This window comes from Callionymus lyra, chromosome 11 (genome assembly GCF_982586985.1).
Source record: "Callionymus lyra chromosome 11, fCalLyr1.hap1.1, whole genome shotgun sequence".
Taxonomy (NCBI): domain Eukaryota; kingdom Metazoa; phylum Chordata; class Actinopteri; order Syngnathiformes; family Callionymidae; genus Callionymus; species Callionymus lyra.
This window is the reverse complement of record NC_141828.1, coordinates 25,323,199-25,340,853: the sequence shown is the minus strand read 5'-3', so window position 1 is coordinate 25,340,853 and position 17,655 is coordinate 25,323,199. Positions and strand designations below refer to the sequence as shown.

Genomic DNA, 17,655 nt, shown 5'->3' with positions numbered 1-17,655 from the left:
AGAATATTCAACTAAAAAAATTGTTTAATGCTAAGAAAAAAAACATTTCAATAGAAATTCAACATTTCAAATTCAACCATCAAATATTGTGATGGCACTTCCATAATCATGAATAACCCATAGTCTGATCCAGTGTGGAAAACTCACCCGTATCCACTCTCACTCATGTCCAACTCAACAAAAGCAGGCGAGGTGGAGATGTGGTGTGATCTGAAGGAACGTGGTGATGTCATGGAAACCAGACTGATGAACTGGTGGGCTGGAAACAATCGCCCCACAGACGTCTCGTTCCGCAAAAGACTGATCGTTCGCTTGAGCCTTTTAGATCCCGATGAAGGGTTTGACTCTGTAGGAGAGAAGATTTCACCTAGACTTCAGTTTGTTTATTAACAAATGAAAGAAAATGAAACCAAAATAAGGAATGGTTGAATTTATCATTTCAAATTTTGATTTTAATAGAATATTTTTAATTTTGTTAAAGCATTGAATTATTTTTTAAAATAATTCAAATAAATTATTTCTTTATTAAAACTCAAATAGTTTTTTTTATTAAATCATAGAATTTAATGTATATTTTCAAAATATATAAATAATGTTACAAATACAGTTTTATATTTTGATTACGATAATTCAAAAGTAAAATGTTTAAAAAAATAAATTAAATAAATATTTAAAAAAAAAATCTATTTTATAAATTCAATTAAAAAAAAACAACAACAAACAAGTCAATGCTTGGAAAAAAACAACCTTTGTTCTACAAAAAAAATGAAATGTTAAATTTAACCATAAATATAGTAATGGCACTGATGTACTTCCATAAGAAATACTTGAAAAACCTTCACCAGGTGCTGATGGTAGGGAACACAAGAGAGGTTCTCCAAGACGTAAGAACATTCTGCAGAAGAAGAACTCATCAAATACATCTAAAAATCTTGTCTAAAGTCAGAACGTTGCTATACCTGAAGTCTGAAGGTGTGATGGCCTGGGAAGAAAGCTTCTCCAGGATGCGTGTAACAGGAAGATGTAACGGATGTTCCTTCAGCAGCAACATTCTTTTGCAGTGGAGCAGCAGTGTGGGGATCAGACCGCCCTCACAAGAGATCTGACGGTTCCTCTCGAACCTGACCATGTCCTGGATGTGGTTTGCCAAGGACAGCTGGACCTCCATGGACAGCTTGAGAGAACGACAAGATGGACAATGCTAGGGTGATTTATTGATGATCAACCTGGTAACTGTATCGGAACAGGACGTACCAGAGGATCATCTGCTGTGAATACCACCGGCAGGAGGGACACAAAAACTCTGAGTGCACCTGGATGAAGTATCACATGATCGCAGGTGAACCTATCATGTTCAAACAAAACACATCAAGAACTGTTTGGGTGTTTTTTAAACAGGTAAATATTCTCCTACGCATCATCAGAATATTGAATGGTTATTGGAAAATGCAATTAAATCATTAGTATATCGAAATATTCCTTTTTTTAATTAATAATTGCATTTTAAAATATGAATATTAAAAAAATGTTAGAACAAATAATATTGAGTTTGTATTTCTTTTACAAATAACAGAGTTTAACAGTCCTTCTTGGTATTGTCTGGTGTCACTATTATACCATTTTATTTCATATTTTTTTATTGAATTTAGAACATTTATCTTTTCGATTTATTGAATTAGAAAATCAAACTGTGTGTAAAAAATCTGCCTGAACAGCTTAGTCGATTGTTTGCTAGAAATCAAACAATGGCTGAGTGAAAAAACAACATTGAAACTCTGCTTATTGCTCCTGATAAGGTTCCAGGGTTGACTCAGTACTTGGGTGACTTAGGTCAGTCTGTCAAACTGAGCCTGAGAAACCTGGGTGTTGTATTTGATAAAGACATGTCTCTTGTTCAACACTGCAGAAAACTGACCAGAAACGGTTTCCATCAACTGAGAAAAATCTCTAAAGTTAAGAAAATGTTTTCACAACATCATCTGGATCTTATAATCCATGCATTTGTGTCTTCTCGTCTGGACTATTGTAACAGTTTATATTTTTGCCTAAACAAGAAGGATCTGTCTCGCCTGCAGTTAATACAAAACTCTGAAGCCGAGAATTCTGACCCGCTCTAGTAGAAGAACTCACATTTCTCCGATCCTTAAAACTCTTCACTGGCGGCCAGTTTCTTTCAGAACCAACTTTAAAATTCTACTTATTACTTTCAGAGCTATTCATGGTCAGGCTCCTCCTTACATCACTGATCTGATCCAGACTTACACCCCAGCTCGGGCTCTGAGGTCTGTGGATCAGAATCTACTGATGGTTCCTGAACACGGTTCAGGACCAGAGGAGAGAAATCCTTCCAGGCTGTTGCTCCTAAACTTTGGAATGATCTTCCTCTCCCTCTGTGTTTCTGATCTACTGACTCCTTCAAGAAACATCTTAAGACATTTTATTTTGTGCAGGATTTTCCTTGATTTTCTGGGACTCCTGTGTTTGTCTTATGTGTCATGGCCATTAAAAGTATATATTTTAACTTTTTTTTTGATTGTTAAAGCGCTTTGTGACACTGGTCTAGAAAAGCGCTTTACAAATAACTTTACTTTCATTTTGAAAATATTGCATAAATTATAAACAGTAAATACATAAAAAATGAAACCTCTTAATATCGAAATAATTTAACTTAATTATTTAAAAAGAAATAAGAAAGTTATGTTAAAATAAAATAATTCATTTCTGATTTTCACATATTTTCTTCTTAAAAAATTTACAAAAACTATTTTGAAAAATTATTTAATTCCAATATTTTAAAAAAGATTACTTAAATGAATTAATCATTGCTTTCAACAGTTTCAACCTTTTAAAGGTTAAATTAAAGCATTCAATATTCTGATGTCACTGACATACTTGCATTATTCCCACCTGTACTGAGTGTCTGAGCTGAACGATGATACGCTGCTCGCTGTGTTCCTCCGAGCAGGTTCTTCCATCGTCATCTGACCACGTGAGTGAACAGAATCATTCCCTGTTGATCTGATTGATTTCTCTTTTTCTCCACTACAATCGCCTTCTGGCTCTCCGACATAGTTTATGTTATGGGAGGAATAGATCCCGGTGGAAAACTGTTCGAGGTAGGAGAGCAGTCTAATGCATGTCTGAAGGGTTTTGGGAAGTTCTGGCTGGACATCTACACTCGAGGATTGACTTGTCGGGACTTCTGCCAACACCACAAACTCATGAAAACTCCTTCCCGAGGAAAGTTGGTCTTCTAGGTCACCAGAGAAACAGCGTTCCTCTTCGGCCCACTTCTCTGGACCTTCTGAGTGGAAACAGCCCACTTGGAGCAGAGCTTCTGCTAGTTTTTCATAGAAGCCTCCTGTTTGGAAGTGGTGTGCGTTCACAGTGTGGTGATGGACGGTTACAGCCAGGATGTGCAGCGTCAGGAGGAGGAGATCCAGGAGGGCTTCGTGGCCGTGGCATTTCCACACCTGGTCCACAGGAGGGTCGGCCAGAGCTCCTGCCATGTCCACCACCATAGACAGCAAACCATCAAACCCCCCGGCTCGTCTGAACGCATCCCAACTGTTTGGATTCTCCAACACCTTCAGTACAGACTGACACAGAGAGGGTTTGGAATTAGTACTTTTTATGGACCTGCCGTGATGGCAAGAACTATATATATACAAGGTGCAGTCAGTGCGTGGTATTTCTATGAGTAATACCACTGAGCCCCATGGAGAAATACTAGGAGTACCTCGCAGAGTAATACTTGGAGCCTTGCAAAGTAATACAATGGAGCCTCATGGAGTAATACTACAGAGTTTCGTGGTGCAATACTACAGAGTTTTGCATAGATATACTACTGAGTCTCACAGATTATACTACACAGCCTTAAGGAGTTATACTACGTAGCCCAATGGAGTTATACTGCAGAGACTTATGTTGTAATATTCAGAGCCTTATGTAGTTATACTAGAGACTTACGGTGTAATACTACAGAGCGTCATGTAGTTATACTACAGAGACTTACAGTGTAATACAACAGAGCCTTATGGAGTTATACTACAGAGACTTATGTAGATATACCAGAGACTTACGGTGTAACACTACAGAGCCTCATGTAGTTATACTACAGAGACTTACGGTGTAATACTACAGAGCCTCATGTAGTTATACTACAGAGACTTACGGTGTAATACTACAGAGCCTAATGTAGTTATACTACAGAGACTTACGGTGTAATACTACAGAGCCTTATGTAGTTATATTAGAGACTTATGGTGTAATACTACAAAGCCTCATGTAGTTATACTACAGAGACTTACGGTGTAATACTACAGAGCCTCATGTAGTTATACTACAGAGACTTACAGTGTAATACAACAGAGCCTTATGGAGTTATACTACAGAGCCTCATGTAGTAATAATACCAGCATCACAGAGCAAAACTACTGAGATCTGTGGTGCGACTTTGTAGTTTAGCTAAATTTTGACAAAGTTTTGAACATCATGTACCACTTAGAATCGGTCGGAGGTCAGTAAAGTACAAACAGGATTAATACATAAGATGCACAGTCGATTTTCTGAGAAGATTTAAGGATTTTAAGTGCACCTTAGAGTCAAAGAACATTGAAACACAAAGGAAACTGATACAGTTCATCGACTCCTCAAGTCAATTAAAACGCTGCCGTGAAAGATGGATCAAACGTACGATGTACCATAAATCATTTCTGGTAAATACTTTTTGCAGGTAAAAAAAAATCAAATTAGATTTATTTAATTTAGAGAGCTAATCCATCAGGAAGGTAATGTCTAAGGCAGACAATGTGATTATGTGAAACTGGAGTAATCACAGTGGCTCGCTACACTTGCCAACACGGGTCGTACCCAATCGGATTGCCACTTGCTTTAATTGTGTTACACACTAAAAAAAATACAAACAACGCAACTGCCTGCACATGCAGACGAGTTGAAACACAAGTGGACAAACACACAGTGTGTCCATGTAGGTGCTCTTGTTGCTGCCGTCTTTAAAAAACGGACACATGCAGTAACTTTGTTAGACTTAATCAGATCTGTGTCGCCTTCGCTGATCTGATAGAGGTGGTAATCTTCAGAGTGCACAATGCTGCTGGCCCTAATCCAATTGGTCCAGAGTTAACACCTAAACCTGCTTTAGAAAATCAATCTGCATTTGTCTGTAATGGAATCAGCGTCCCACGTGCTGAGAAAATAAATTCACTCGCTCATTAGGTCCTAAGTGCATTAGCGTTTGTTATGATGTGGACTATTGTTCGACAAAGATCTGAAGGGTTGATTGTGGGAACAGCCAGACTTAAATACCTTTAATAGATCCCGCTTCAAGAGGAGTTCCTGCTGTGTGGAGGAACACAGGGCTCCGATCGCTGTGCTCATGAACTCTTCCGCATTTATCTCTGCCAGTTGTTCCAAAATGCTCAGAGCGAGTCCTCGATACTGATCTGTATCCAGGAAGATCTTGATGTAGGGTAGCATGCCACGTTCTCGCACCAAAACTGGAACAAAAACAGGTAAAACAACATGTTAAGGAATGTAATAACATCAAGTAGTTGCTCTAAATCAGTTTTCCTCAAAGCCTTGTCTGAGAGGCATTTGTTACCAGGCGACAGAGAAAGAAAAATATTTTATATAGTTTCTGTTCTATTGATTATTACTACCTTAAAGGTGGTATTTTTTTCTGAAGTAACATTAGCCTGTACCGCTTAGAAATGTAGAGATGCTCGTTCAGGTCGGGTTATTGAAAAAAATTAACCTGTAAACTAGTGAAAATAAGTAAAACATAGACTCCTTATCATTTGTTTGGACTGGCGGGTCGGTCTGTAAATATAATGTCAACATTAAATTGGTCCATTGTGCTCAGGGCACCCAACATCAGACCACTGTCAGTGCACATATCTGTTTAAGTGTGTGATTGGTAAATACATGAGTGCACTCTCCAGTAAAACATGTTTTCGTTTCTACTTTTCAAGCTCCGCCTTCCATTTTGTCACAATGCTTCCTTGATTACACATTTCCTTATTTACATTTTCATCAGCGAAGTCAGAAAAGCTCTGTAAAAAGTGTTTTAATCGTATGTTGTGGACTTCAATGACTCTTTCCTGCATCATGTCTCATAACCTGTAAACTTCTAACACTACGTCAACTTTTCGTCTCCATCTCCCAAGGCTGGACCCATGATGTCCTCCATCTTGCCTTGTTAGTGCCACCAGATCCAGGATCCTCTCCATGATCTACACTGTCCTTTCTGATTCTTCTCTTCTTCTCTCTCCCAGTCAGTCACAGCGGACGACCGTCGACACAGAGTCTCGTTCTGCTTCAGGTTTCTGCATTTCTTTCTCTTATAAAGTGTAGTTTGGAGTGTAACATTTCTTCAGTTAATTCTGTTATGATTTGACACAAGCAGTAGAGTTGGGAAGAATCACTCTGACAAAGACGCAGTTTGATGTTGATGGTAGCTAATACTGTTAACCAGAGGAGCAAGAAAATATCAATAAAGTCAAATATTGATATTTTTTTCTTCTCATACAATATCATGTAATTGTGTTTTACATTGCATCATTGCCTATATATCGTATCACCAGATTATTGCCAATACACAGACACAATAAAGCAAATCTTTAACTTGAGAAAAACAGTACCAGCATTTTTGATTGAGCGCAGAGTCAGCGTGGCCACGACTTGAAGCATGAAGGTGGTGAGCTGCTGTTCTCCGTCCTGCACGTGTACTTGCTGTGAGCCTGAAGAAACACAGACAGTGGACGAAACATGGTGGTTGTTTACTAAACTAGTGTCTCTGCTCGTGTACGCTCTTACTGAGAAGAGGGGTGGAAATCCCTCCAGCCTTTCTGAGGATCTTTGCTCTTCTACGAAGTTCTCCGAGGACCAGCTCCAACAGACCCCAGTCAGTCAGAACCTCAGCTACCAGACCACTGTGAAGAGTTATCCTGCAGCGGTAAAGACGAGGATGAGAGATAAGCTTTTTTTTTAATGCATTTTTAAAGCATCCATAGGTAACATGTTGACTTCTTTTTTTCTCTACACCTTCTGTATCCTAGTTTCATTTTGAATAGTCATGATTCAGAAGAATACTATCCTATAGCTATCCTTTTAACAATTTTCTTTACAGACACTAGAGAGTCTTTGAATGTGGAATGAGTGTCGTAAGAATATTCAATGGTTTGATTTAACATTTCAAATGTTGAAACTTTGAATTTTTTCAAGTATTTCTATATTAAAGGCTAAATTTGTTTTTATTGAATAATTGAATTGGAGTATGATTTTCTAATTCCAATAATTAAAAAAAACATTATGTTAATTGAACATTTTTGAATTCGTAGTCTTTTAAATTCAGTATAAAAATGTTGGTATAGTAGTGCAACCAGACAAAAGAGTACTGAGCTACTTCCACTTCCACTGTTCTGACGGAACTTACACTAATGCTAGGGTAATGTTGTCACTTTTATACCAACATTTTTATATTGAATGTAAATGGATACAAATTAAAAGATAATGAATTCAGAAAATAAATTTGGCAATTAATGGAATAACATAATAAGACTAGTAAGCATGTGGTTTGTGTATACAAAGCAAGAGGTTCCATGACGTTGCAGTTACACTTTTCTGACACAGGGGGGAGAAAAACAATATTTTTAATCTTCTATGTTGCTGCTTTAATGTCTAGATTTCAACATTTCCGTTCAAATTACCTGTACAAACATTGAAGAGCCAACACTCCAAACTCTATTCCAGACAGCCCTGCAGCCAAATGTCCAGCCCAGATCTGCTTTAGGAGACCCAGGACCGCCCGCAGTGTCTCATGGGGAATGTAGTTGAGCTTGAATATGATCTACATAAAACATTCATTAGAACTTATTACAGATCATTCAGGTTCAAGTTAAAAATGACCTTAAATAGAAAGATAATAATCATACATGGATGTACCATTTCAAGCATGGAAAAATAGAATCTTTGTACAGGGGCAGGTTTACTGGAGATGCAAGCAGTGAGCTGTGACATGGTCTGGACGGTCCACTCCAGCAAGAAGAAGTTGGCCGAGTTCCACTCCCATATTGTCAGAACGTTACGGAGGATCTGGCAACAGAGCTGAGAATCTCTGGAGCTGAGCAACAGGTTCTGAAGTAGATTGAAGGCGGCGAGATTTTTCACTGAGGAACCTAAAGAGGAGCAAGAGCAGATGTTAAATTCACTTCCTAATGTTTCACTCCTCATTTGATTTTCCAGTGTTTATCTTGAAAAAAAAAAGTCATTAGAAATCTTGTGACAGCTGCAAACTGCTCTTTCATCTCCGGGGGCCAGAAATCCAAACGATCCAGATTTGGAAATCCAATAATGCTATTCAGGATCAGGTCCGCCTTAGTTTTATGATGGGGTTTCAAAGAAACATTGAAACAGCTTTTAAAATTAACAAGATGCAGATTACCAGAGCTCTGAATGGCACAACATGCAGCTATGTTGGCTACTAGTAATGTTAAAAACAACAGGTAGTCTGTCACTTTAAGCATTTTTTTTTGACAAAACACAAAAATAACTTAAACATCCACTTCTAGTCATGTAAGCCAAAACAAATAACAAATATACTATCACAAATACATTATGAGTACAAAGAAATGGCTCTAAATACAATTAAAAAAGGTTAACTAGTACAAAAAATGAGGACGTTCAGGGTTTGAAATTATTTTTACAAATTAATCCATGTTTTGTTTTTTCTGTTGGTTAATATACAGTGATAAACAATAATGGTATATATATATATATATATATATATATATATATATATATATATATATATTAAATATACCATTATTGTTATTCAACTTTAGTTGTTTTTTTCATGGGGACAAAATCACTTTATATTATTATTACTTTATTACAATTATATAGGCTTAATTGGAAGCATATGTCTACATTATCTACTTAATAACTGGAACAGTTGGAACAAATCAAAAGCTAAATATAAATAAGTTATTACAAAAGAAGATAAAAAAAAGATATTGTCTGAAAAATTTGAAAATGTATTGGTCAAATAATAGGATAGTCTGGTTTTTCAGGATTTTGTACTGAAATGTTTTCATAAACACAAGGCTAGATCCGGATTAAAACTAGGATCTGATTTGAGAACTAATTTTCTGGGACATTTCCTCAGACCTGGAGGTGCTGATATCTACCCGAGACACTGTGTATTTATAGATGCCGTACATAACAGAACAACAAATCAACTCAAGGTCAAATCATGGAAGAAGCAATAGTTTGAATTTAATATCAAATGTGAGCTAATTTTTCTGGACAGTCATTTATTTCATTTTGAGGGGTTCACAGAGTGTAGAAGGTTAGAAATGTGGTGTGTATCTTCACTTGATTGAGTTACAAATACATAGATAGATCGGTGGATGTTTGTTTGCCTCATTGTCAAACACGTGTAGCAAAGAATCCACACACTGTTTTTTTTTGTCCTGAATGAAACTATACCTGGTTAGTGATCACATTCATTTCCACATTTTGTCCAAATCGCATCAATTGTAAATCAGATCAGCAGCAACTGTTGGAGAGAGATCTACTCCATGATGTGATGGATAGCACTGTGTCTGTGTGGAGTGTGGGGTTGCTGGGTGTGTGTCTGTGGCACATGTCGTTGGATTGAGTTGTGTACGTGTGGATGATAGATGGCTGCTTGCTGTAGGCCAGTGGTGAATGGATGTGGGGCATCCTAACAGAGTTAGAGAGGAAGCCTCCACTTCATCATCCCGGACATAATCGTCTCAGCTTCCTGTTAAGCTGATGGATGTGTGCACCTCAGTTGGGTACAGGTGGGCGCAGTGGTGAGTAGACATGTGCGGGGACATCGGCAAAACAAGGAGCTGCAGCTCATGAAGTTGTATAAAGCAAATGAGCTGCATGTACATTCTCAACACGGTCGTGAAGGCGCCAGAGAATCACCAGGAGTAACATCTCTACGTTCTGAAAATATGAAAGACTCCGCCCACCTCCACCCCTCGCCATTCATTCATTAACCCATTTTCTCTGAGCTGCAGAGCATCGAGAGTAGAACCATCCGACTGACATCCTCTGGTCTTGTTCTGTAGACCATTATTTATTTCTAATATTGTTTATTTTGTTGTCACTTCCTGCAAGTTAATGAATATTATTGCCCATTATTATCATTATTTTGGATGTTTTCTATTGTATATTAATGTTTATTACTGAAATTGATATTATTATTTTGGATGTTAATTATTATATTTACCTGTTTTTCAAGTTTCTTAACATTTATTACTGAGTGGCCCTTTAAAAGGATAAATTATTTCACAAAGCTCGAAACATTTATGAAATTTGGAATTTGTTTTATGACTTCCTGAAAACAATGAAACCCTTGTGTTATCTCAGGGTCAATGTTATTGCTTTCAAAGTAGTATTCATATGAATTAAATAAACATCAGAAGATAAAGGATGAATCATATTTATAGAAACATGTTAATAAGAACACATCTATGCTAATTAGCTCACAACCAAACCACCAATAAATACATTTATATAAGGATTCATTCACTATTGAGACAAAAGTTAAGTTACTGTATTTCTTTCACATAGCATTATCAATGATATTGTATATGCAAACACACTTGTAGGTGATCAAGTGTCTGCATCTGAGTTATAAGTTATAAACGGCTTATAACAGTGGGGTTCTCAAAATTGCGGCCTTTGTGGCATTTGCTACCTGTGAAGTGATATTTTAAAGCACATCTATGATTTTTATGAGTGAGCAAGAGACTCTTTTTCTGATGTGCGATGGTTCATAAAATTAAATATCATCACATCTCATTTAAACAGCTTTGATTTTGTATTTAAGATGCAACATATACAAAATAAAACATACAATTACAAATAAATCTACCACATTCCCAGTTAAGCCAGACAAGAAAATAAAAGAACATTAACATAATATACTGTAGATCTAATTAGTCAAAGAAAAAACTACTGAAAGAACCCCCAGTTCTCAGCCCAGCTTGTAAGAACTGACCTCTAGTGACCACTCGGCCAGTTGAGTTTGAGACACCTGATGTGCAGGATGTAGTGACAGAATCATTTTGTGATATTGAGCTAAATCAAAACTTCTACCCACCTTGTGTGACTGGAGAGTCAAACTTAAACCCCGGTGGTTGAGGATTGCTGATACAAAGAGCCACTTTCAACTCTGTCTTTCCAAAAGTGGTGAAAGAAGCAATGAGCGCGAGCAGCTCTTCCACAGGCTGGAACTGGTCGGCGGGAACACCGTCTTTACAACTGAAACAAGAAAAGCTGGTTTCAATCTAATGAAAGTGAGGGAAATTAGAGCCAAACAGACCATTTAAGAATGTTCCCGAGTGCCTGGTAGCCGTTGTGGGAGTCAAACTCGTCAAAGAGGGCAGGACCGAGTCTGTGAGTGTCTCGGATGAAGCTGAACACGGCCACAGCAACCTCAGACAGAAGCGGACCTGGAACCTCCGGGCTGATGTGCAACAAATGCTGGATACAGATGCGGATGCAGTTTTTGGCTGAAAAGCAGAATAATGGGGAGAATTGGAAACATTACCCTAAACACTAAAATCTTCTACTTTTGCTTGTTTTTAAAAACGTATTTAAAACTAAAATCAAATTTAACCTTTCAATATGGACACAGTTTATTAAGTTATTCTGAAAATTAGTAGTAAATAAGTAATATTAATAGTTTATCAGCAAATTCAATTCAACCCACAAAATATTGGGAGAACAAACAAAGTCCATGCAGAAAGGTCATATCTTATTTTATTTTACCTAACAGGTTTGGAACGGTGTTGCTGGTTGCTGCGGCAGAAATGGCCTTGAGAACACGCGATGCCTGACGTCTCCATGAGTTGCTGGTTTGATCCCAGAGAGAGGTGAGACCTATGATCAGACACTGCACCTCTTGAGTCTCCACTAGAGTTTCCACAAGCTCGGGCTGCCTGCAGAGCTGGATCAGCACCTGAGTGAGAGAGAGAACGTCTTTATGATGACATGGGTCAATTTCTGTTGGATGCGTTTAGTAAATATAATAAAACTAGTCACACAAGAGACATCTTAATTCATACAGAGCAATAATAGATATTCATTATCTTAATTTCTCTCACTGGACAGATTATTCTAGAGGGCAGAATAAAGATGGGGTTGAAAGTTCGACCAAAAAAAAGGTACAAGAAACAAATTATGAAATCAATACTTTAAGAGAAAATTGATATTGGTTTAACCCACTATTCCTAATAAACAGACTGATCTGCTTCCGGAGTTGTAATTACATTAATATGATCTCTATTTTTTAATGTACCTGTGTGAGTAGCTCCTGAAACGTCTCTTCAAGCATCGACTTCTCCTTCTTTGCAGGAAGACACACCAGCAGGTACAAACACTTGCCAAGAGTAGCAGGAAGACCCGAGTTCAGAAGCAACAAAATGTCCTGAACAAGACATTGAATTAGAAACAAAGAAAAGTCGTCATAGGAATAACTGGCTTTTTACTCACCGAGCTTTCGGCCGTGAGGAGAAGAAGAGACTTCAAAAGCATCCATCCTAGATCATCTTCAGCTCCAAGACCTGTGCCCTCATCCCACTTATGGAAGAAATCAACCACCCCATCACGAGCAACCTCTGAAATAAGACAATTGCGTTTTTTATCAAGATCTGAAATTTCAGTAAAAGTTGAAAAGAATGTGCAACTGAAAAAAAAAAGAAACATAACCATTGTGAAGGTTTTAAAAGACAATAGAATTTACTCCATAGAAGTTAAAACGACTCCAAAGTTAATTCATTTGTAAATATACAGAAGACTATATATATATATACACACTCACCGATTTGTCAAAAGTGGAATAAGATTATAAATAAAATGAATAAAATTGAAATAAGTAACATTATTATTATTATTATTATTATTATTAAGCATAAATTATACACTCAATTACACATAAAATGTTCACATGACACAAATGCTCAGAAGAAATGGATATAGACAGCATTAGGGAGTATTAATGAATCAATCAAAAAAATAACATAAAAGTAAGTATTGTATTTTTGATGAAATCAAAAAGTAGGAGAAATGAAAAGAACTTTTCTTCTGTTCAATTACATTTGAAAATCTCTGATTGCAGTTAGAGATTCTATGACTGTACATGAGTGATGTGATGTGCACAATGTGTTTGTCTTGTGTAGGGTACAAAGGTAAAAAAGAAAAATTTTACATTTACTGAAACTGAAAGAACAACATCAGATTGAAACAAACAAACAAAACAACCTATACATATTCAGATTTGTACTTTTAAGTGAATCACTCTTCTCTGTTCTGGGAATACTGAGCATGTCATTTGTTGCTACACTGAGGAACATAAAACAAGTGTGACAAAGTTGATAAGGCCATGAAATAGTTAGAGAGAAACGGAACCAATCACTGCTTCTTGAAAAGAACACGAAGAAAAGGTTGAACACATTAACATTGAAGTCACAGTGTGGGGTTGCATGGTCGTACCTGCAGGTCGCTCCCCCAGCCTGGTGTGGATGTTAAAGACGAGAGAGTCAGCGATGAGAGCTGCAAGTCCTTCAACATCTGCAGGATCAAGTTTGTCGTAATCCTCTCCGACCTGGGAGAGCACACAGAAAGTCTCATGAATCGTCCTTAAAGTTTTTTGTTTTTTTTTAATTTTGACCAATATCGTTTATATTGTTACCAACTATACTTTTACTATAATTATAACTTTTTCATACAAATGCATAAGGAACACACAAATGATTGCATGTCATACATCATTTTCATAATGACATGCATAATGATCACATGCATGATCGAATTGCAATAATGTTCATATGATGAAAATAATATTAACATGTCACAAAAAATGATCAAAGGACACAATTAAGTCAGTATCATGTAACACTAGCTGAAGTACCTGGTGTTGCCCTGGATTTTTTATAAGATACAAAACATTCTTAAAATAAAGAAGGCCAAGTAACTTAGTTCTAAATATTTGATTTTCCCTTTAACAACCATGCTTGATTTAAAGGCTTGCTAGCGTCATCATTCTAATAGCATGATTTTTCCGAGAAAATGAGACAGAAGTCGGTCTAGAGTTAAAGAAGGCCCAAAACTTGCACATTTATAAAGGCTGTAACTTGATAAATACTTGACTTGCTCCAATTTAGTAACCTTCCTTGGAATGAGAAAATAAGAATTACCATTTTGAAACTGTAATAATAGGGGAGTAGGAAGTGCACATCCGTTATTAGCCTTTGCAGCTGAATAAAAGGAAAAATCTTCCAAGCAAAGCAGTTCAAGAAGTATCAGGTGCCCTTTACAGACATAGATTGATAAGAAGACAATTCTTCTCTCTGCTCCTTTTTAAAAACACCTTGTTTGATAAGCTGAAAATGGTTTAACTGTTGTTAAATGTTGTATTATGGTTAAAAATTCTACGATTGATCATGGGTGATGTATACAAAACAAAGATTGTGTTTGACTCGAAGTGTACGATGGTTTAAAAGCTTACAAATTGACTGAAAACTTTAAAAAAAAAGGCAGAGATCAAAATTAATAAATGCCCAAAATATTTCAGTGAAACTGCTTAAACAGATTTATGAATCGATTATTGTGTCTTGGCTTGGATTTGTGTGTTGTTGATACATATTGTTATTTTTTGAATATGTTGATCCTGACACACTTTCTCAGTCCTTTCAGTAACTTCCACTCTCTTCTCCATCATCCATGAGCTTGTATGATGAAACTTAAACCTAGAAAGAAAATGGGACTTGCATAACATCAACTTGTTCAATCTCACGATTGCAACAGATTTGTTAAACATACGTTATAAATGGAAAGCGTGAGCTACTTCCATAAGAGGATCTCAAATTTCACTGGTGTGGCTGTTCTGAAGTAAGGCCTTGTGTTCTGGTCATGTGGTGCACACACACATGCACAATGAAGTGATTACATCTAGAGCTGTAGGCCCAGTCCATGTGTGAAACACAGTGATGTCACAAAGTGAGGGCAGATGAGACTTCACACACAACTAGGATGGAAATGTCTGGTTTACCTGAACAAGGACGGAAAGGGTTTCGACCAGAAGAGCCTCTCTCTGTCGTTCAGCATCATGTTCTGTGTCGTGGACCGGTGGAGAGCATCGGTGGACGTCTAGTTCCCGCAGTAGTTCTTGAAGTACTTGCAAGGGCTGGGGGTCACTTCCAGGCCCCTCCAGGTTCACCACCTTCAGATCCAGTGAGACTGACTCTCCAGACGCACTGAGCTCTCCTGTTTCTTTATTGATCCTCTCTTTCTTCTGGACCTGGTGAGCAAAAAATCGTGAGACCAAGGATTTGGTTAAAAAAAAGAAAACTCTCTTGAAGCTTGAAGCTAACCAAAACTTATCACGTGAACCTCTGGCGGGAAGCTTATCAGACCATGATCAAATGCGGGATAAAGTATGACGCTCCCTAATTATAAGAAATGGAAGATAAACATCTTCAAATGTCATCTTTTGGAGAATGAATGCTTCTAAATGTTCACCAGTCACCAGGTCTTGAATTGATTTTTAGCCGTGATGTGATTCAAATCAAGATTTTATGGCACAATTAAACCATAACTCACTTCAAAACAGAGCTATGGAATATTAATCTTTTTATAGAACATTATTTTTATTTTATTATTTTAACTTTGATGAAGGGTTACTTTCAAACATTGTTGGCATAGTGTTAATGTACACACACCACAACATGACAAGGATGTTGAGACACAAGTTCAGAATTGTTTTTCAAACTTGTTTCAACAACTTTCTGTGGAGATGTTGTTGAACTCTGGCAAGAGTTCTTTTGAGTTGGCAGCCAAATATAGTTAAAACACCATCAGAAGTCCTGTTCATGAGTACACGTGTTTATAGAAAGAGATCTCACACAAAAATGCAGATACATTATTTACCTGCTCTTGTGGGAGAGCCATGAAGGAGTGTCCAGAACCAGAGCAGACGAGTGGAAGCTGTTAGTCTGAATCCGTGAGTTGCCTGTCCATGATGACAATGAGACTAGTCGAGGCCTGGAAAGACATGACAAGCACTATGCAGACCCGTTCTGTTCGACTCCCCTCCTCTTTCTAATCTGCAGCAACAGAATGAACCTTGATCAGTAACTCACATCAGCTGGTCTGGGTCATGTGCTTTCTGACTTCCTTATTGAAGGAGAAGTGAAAACTGTTGTTGGGCTGGTTGGTCGGGCCCTCCCACTGCTGCCTCGATCAAGAAGTCCCGGCTTTTTATAGTGTTGTGAGACAGCCGTGAATCACGGTCATGCTTGTTAAAGAACATTTAACTCTTAAGTGTTAATAAAAAAAAGAACATTTGTTTAAGTTTTTAAACAATGAGGTCATGAGGTCATATATTTATGTTTTTTTTGTTTTTATTGTTGACAAGTCCTTGATCAGAAACAGAAAACTGAGTTTGACAAGATCCTAAATAACACAAAGGAAGTATAAAAAAAATACATAAAGTAGCATTAAACCAGCACACAATTGTAAGATTCTCAAGACAACGTGACATTCTTCTCATTCCTCTCTAGTTAATGTTCAATTTGACAAATATGTGCCAACTCTGCTGTTAGTGTTTGTTGCCATGTTGCCTTGGCAAAAACAGCTAAACAGCGCTATCTTGTGGTTGCTTCTGGGGGTCAATGTTCTGAACGAGAAAGACACAAATGAATATATTTTACCTAATTACCTAAACTTGTTAAAATCTCTCTGACTTTAAAATAATATATTTTTCATGAAAATATTTTTATTGTTTTTCATAGTGTACCTCCACAAGCATTTTAATTAAAAAAAAAACGATTGACAGGAAATCAAGGATAAATGGCCTATAATGCTGAACTAGTGACATATAAAGTGGTTTGATAATCTGAATCCAAGAAAATATTCAAGCTATCAAAAAATATTTCATTTATCAATTATTAAAACACAACTGCCATTAGCTTCAGATCTTTCATTTATGAAAATCACAAACTCCAACTTAAATTTGTATAATATGACAAAACTAGCATTTACCGTCTTAAAAGTATCTACAAACTCATAATCTAAATCCCCCGTGAAAATCTTCTTTTCAGTGCAGGAATTCATAAACAAAAATCTTAGCAAGATTATGGGATGTGTGTCAAACATAGTAGATGAAAGACTTACCTACTGATTAGCTTCATTTGATGCAGGTGTCTTCAGTCCTGTTGTGTCGAGAAAAGATTCAAAATAAAGATTTGCATCAGAATTTCTTTTTCATTTCAACACATGAACGAGTTATTTGAGAATATCGAAGATTTATATATGAATGATCCTGCAACCACTAGATGTCACTGTATCAACTTTAAAACAAGAGCTTAATAACTACAAAGCAATTACATTTTTAAATTAACCTTCGAGTCATTTTCACATGATTTTAAATGAATTAACCAACAATAAAACCGATTTCAGAGTTTTAACTTCCACATAATCAAACATTCTCTGACTCATGTTGATGATGTCATCGCAAACCTCCACTTCCTGTGATCTAACAGCGTCACCGACCACGTGGCGACTGCAGCCAACTGCGTACTCTAGGCGTGGCCT

At 37.0% G+C, this 17,655-nt stretch overlaps 1 protein-coding gene across 3 annotated transcripts in view; it reads right to left on the bottom strand.

The window, feature by feature from the left end:
- wdfy4 (WDFY family member 4) overlaps positions 1 to 16,237 on the bottom strand; it is a 56,685-nt gene extending 40,448 nt beyond the window's left edge. For 2 of the 3 annotated variants that reach the window (XM_087803224.1, XM_087803225.1), the window contains exons 1-18: positions 15,991 to 16,190; positions 15,113 to 15,361; positions 13,555 to 13,666; positions 12,556 to 12,680; positions 12,362 to 12,490; positions 11,833 to 12,022; positions 11,384 to 11,573; positions 11,162 to 11,322; positions 7,966 to 8,198; positions 7,731 to 7,870; positions 6,838 to 6,968; positions 6,663 to 6,761; positions 5,329 to 5,519; positions 2,908 to 3,599; positions 1,255 to 1,345; positions 960 to 1,174; positions 843 to 895; positions 148 to 346 (exon numbers count right to left, since the gene is read on the bottom strand). In XM_087803224.1, coding sequence (XP_087659350.1) covers positions 148 to 346; positions 843 to 895; positions 960 to 1,174; positions 1,255 to 1,345; positions 2,908 to 3,599; positions 5,329 to 5,519; positions 6,663 to 6,761; positions 6,838 to 6,968; positions 7,731 to 7,870; positions 7,966 to 8,198; positions 11,162 to 11,322; positions 11,384 to 11,573; positions 11,833 to 12,022; positions 12,362 to 12,490; positions 12,556 to 12,680; positions 13,555 to 13,666; positions 15,113 to 15,361; positions 15,991 to 16,011 — 3,221 coding nt within the window. In that variant the 5' untranslated portion in view covers positions 16,012 to 16,190. The other variant, XM_087803223.1, reaches the window with a different exon arrangement.
- Positions 16,238 to 17,655: the final 1,418 nt, after the last annotated feature.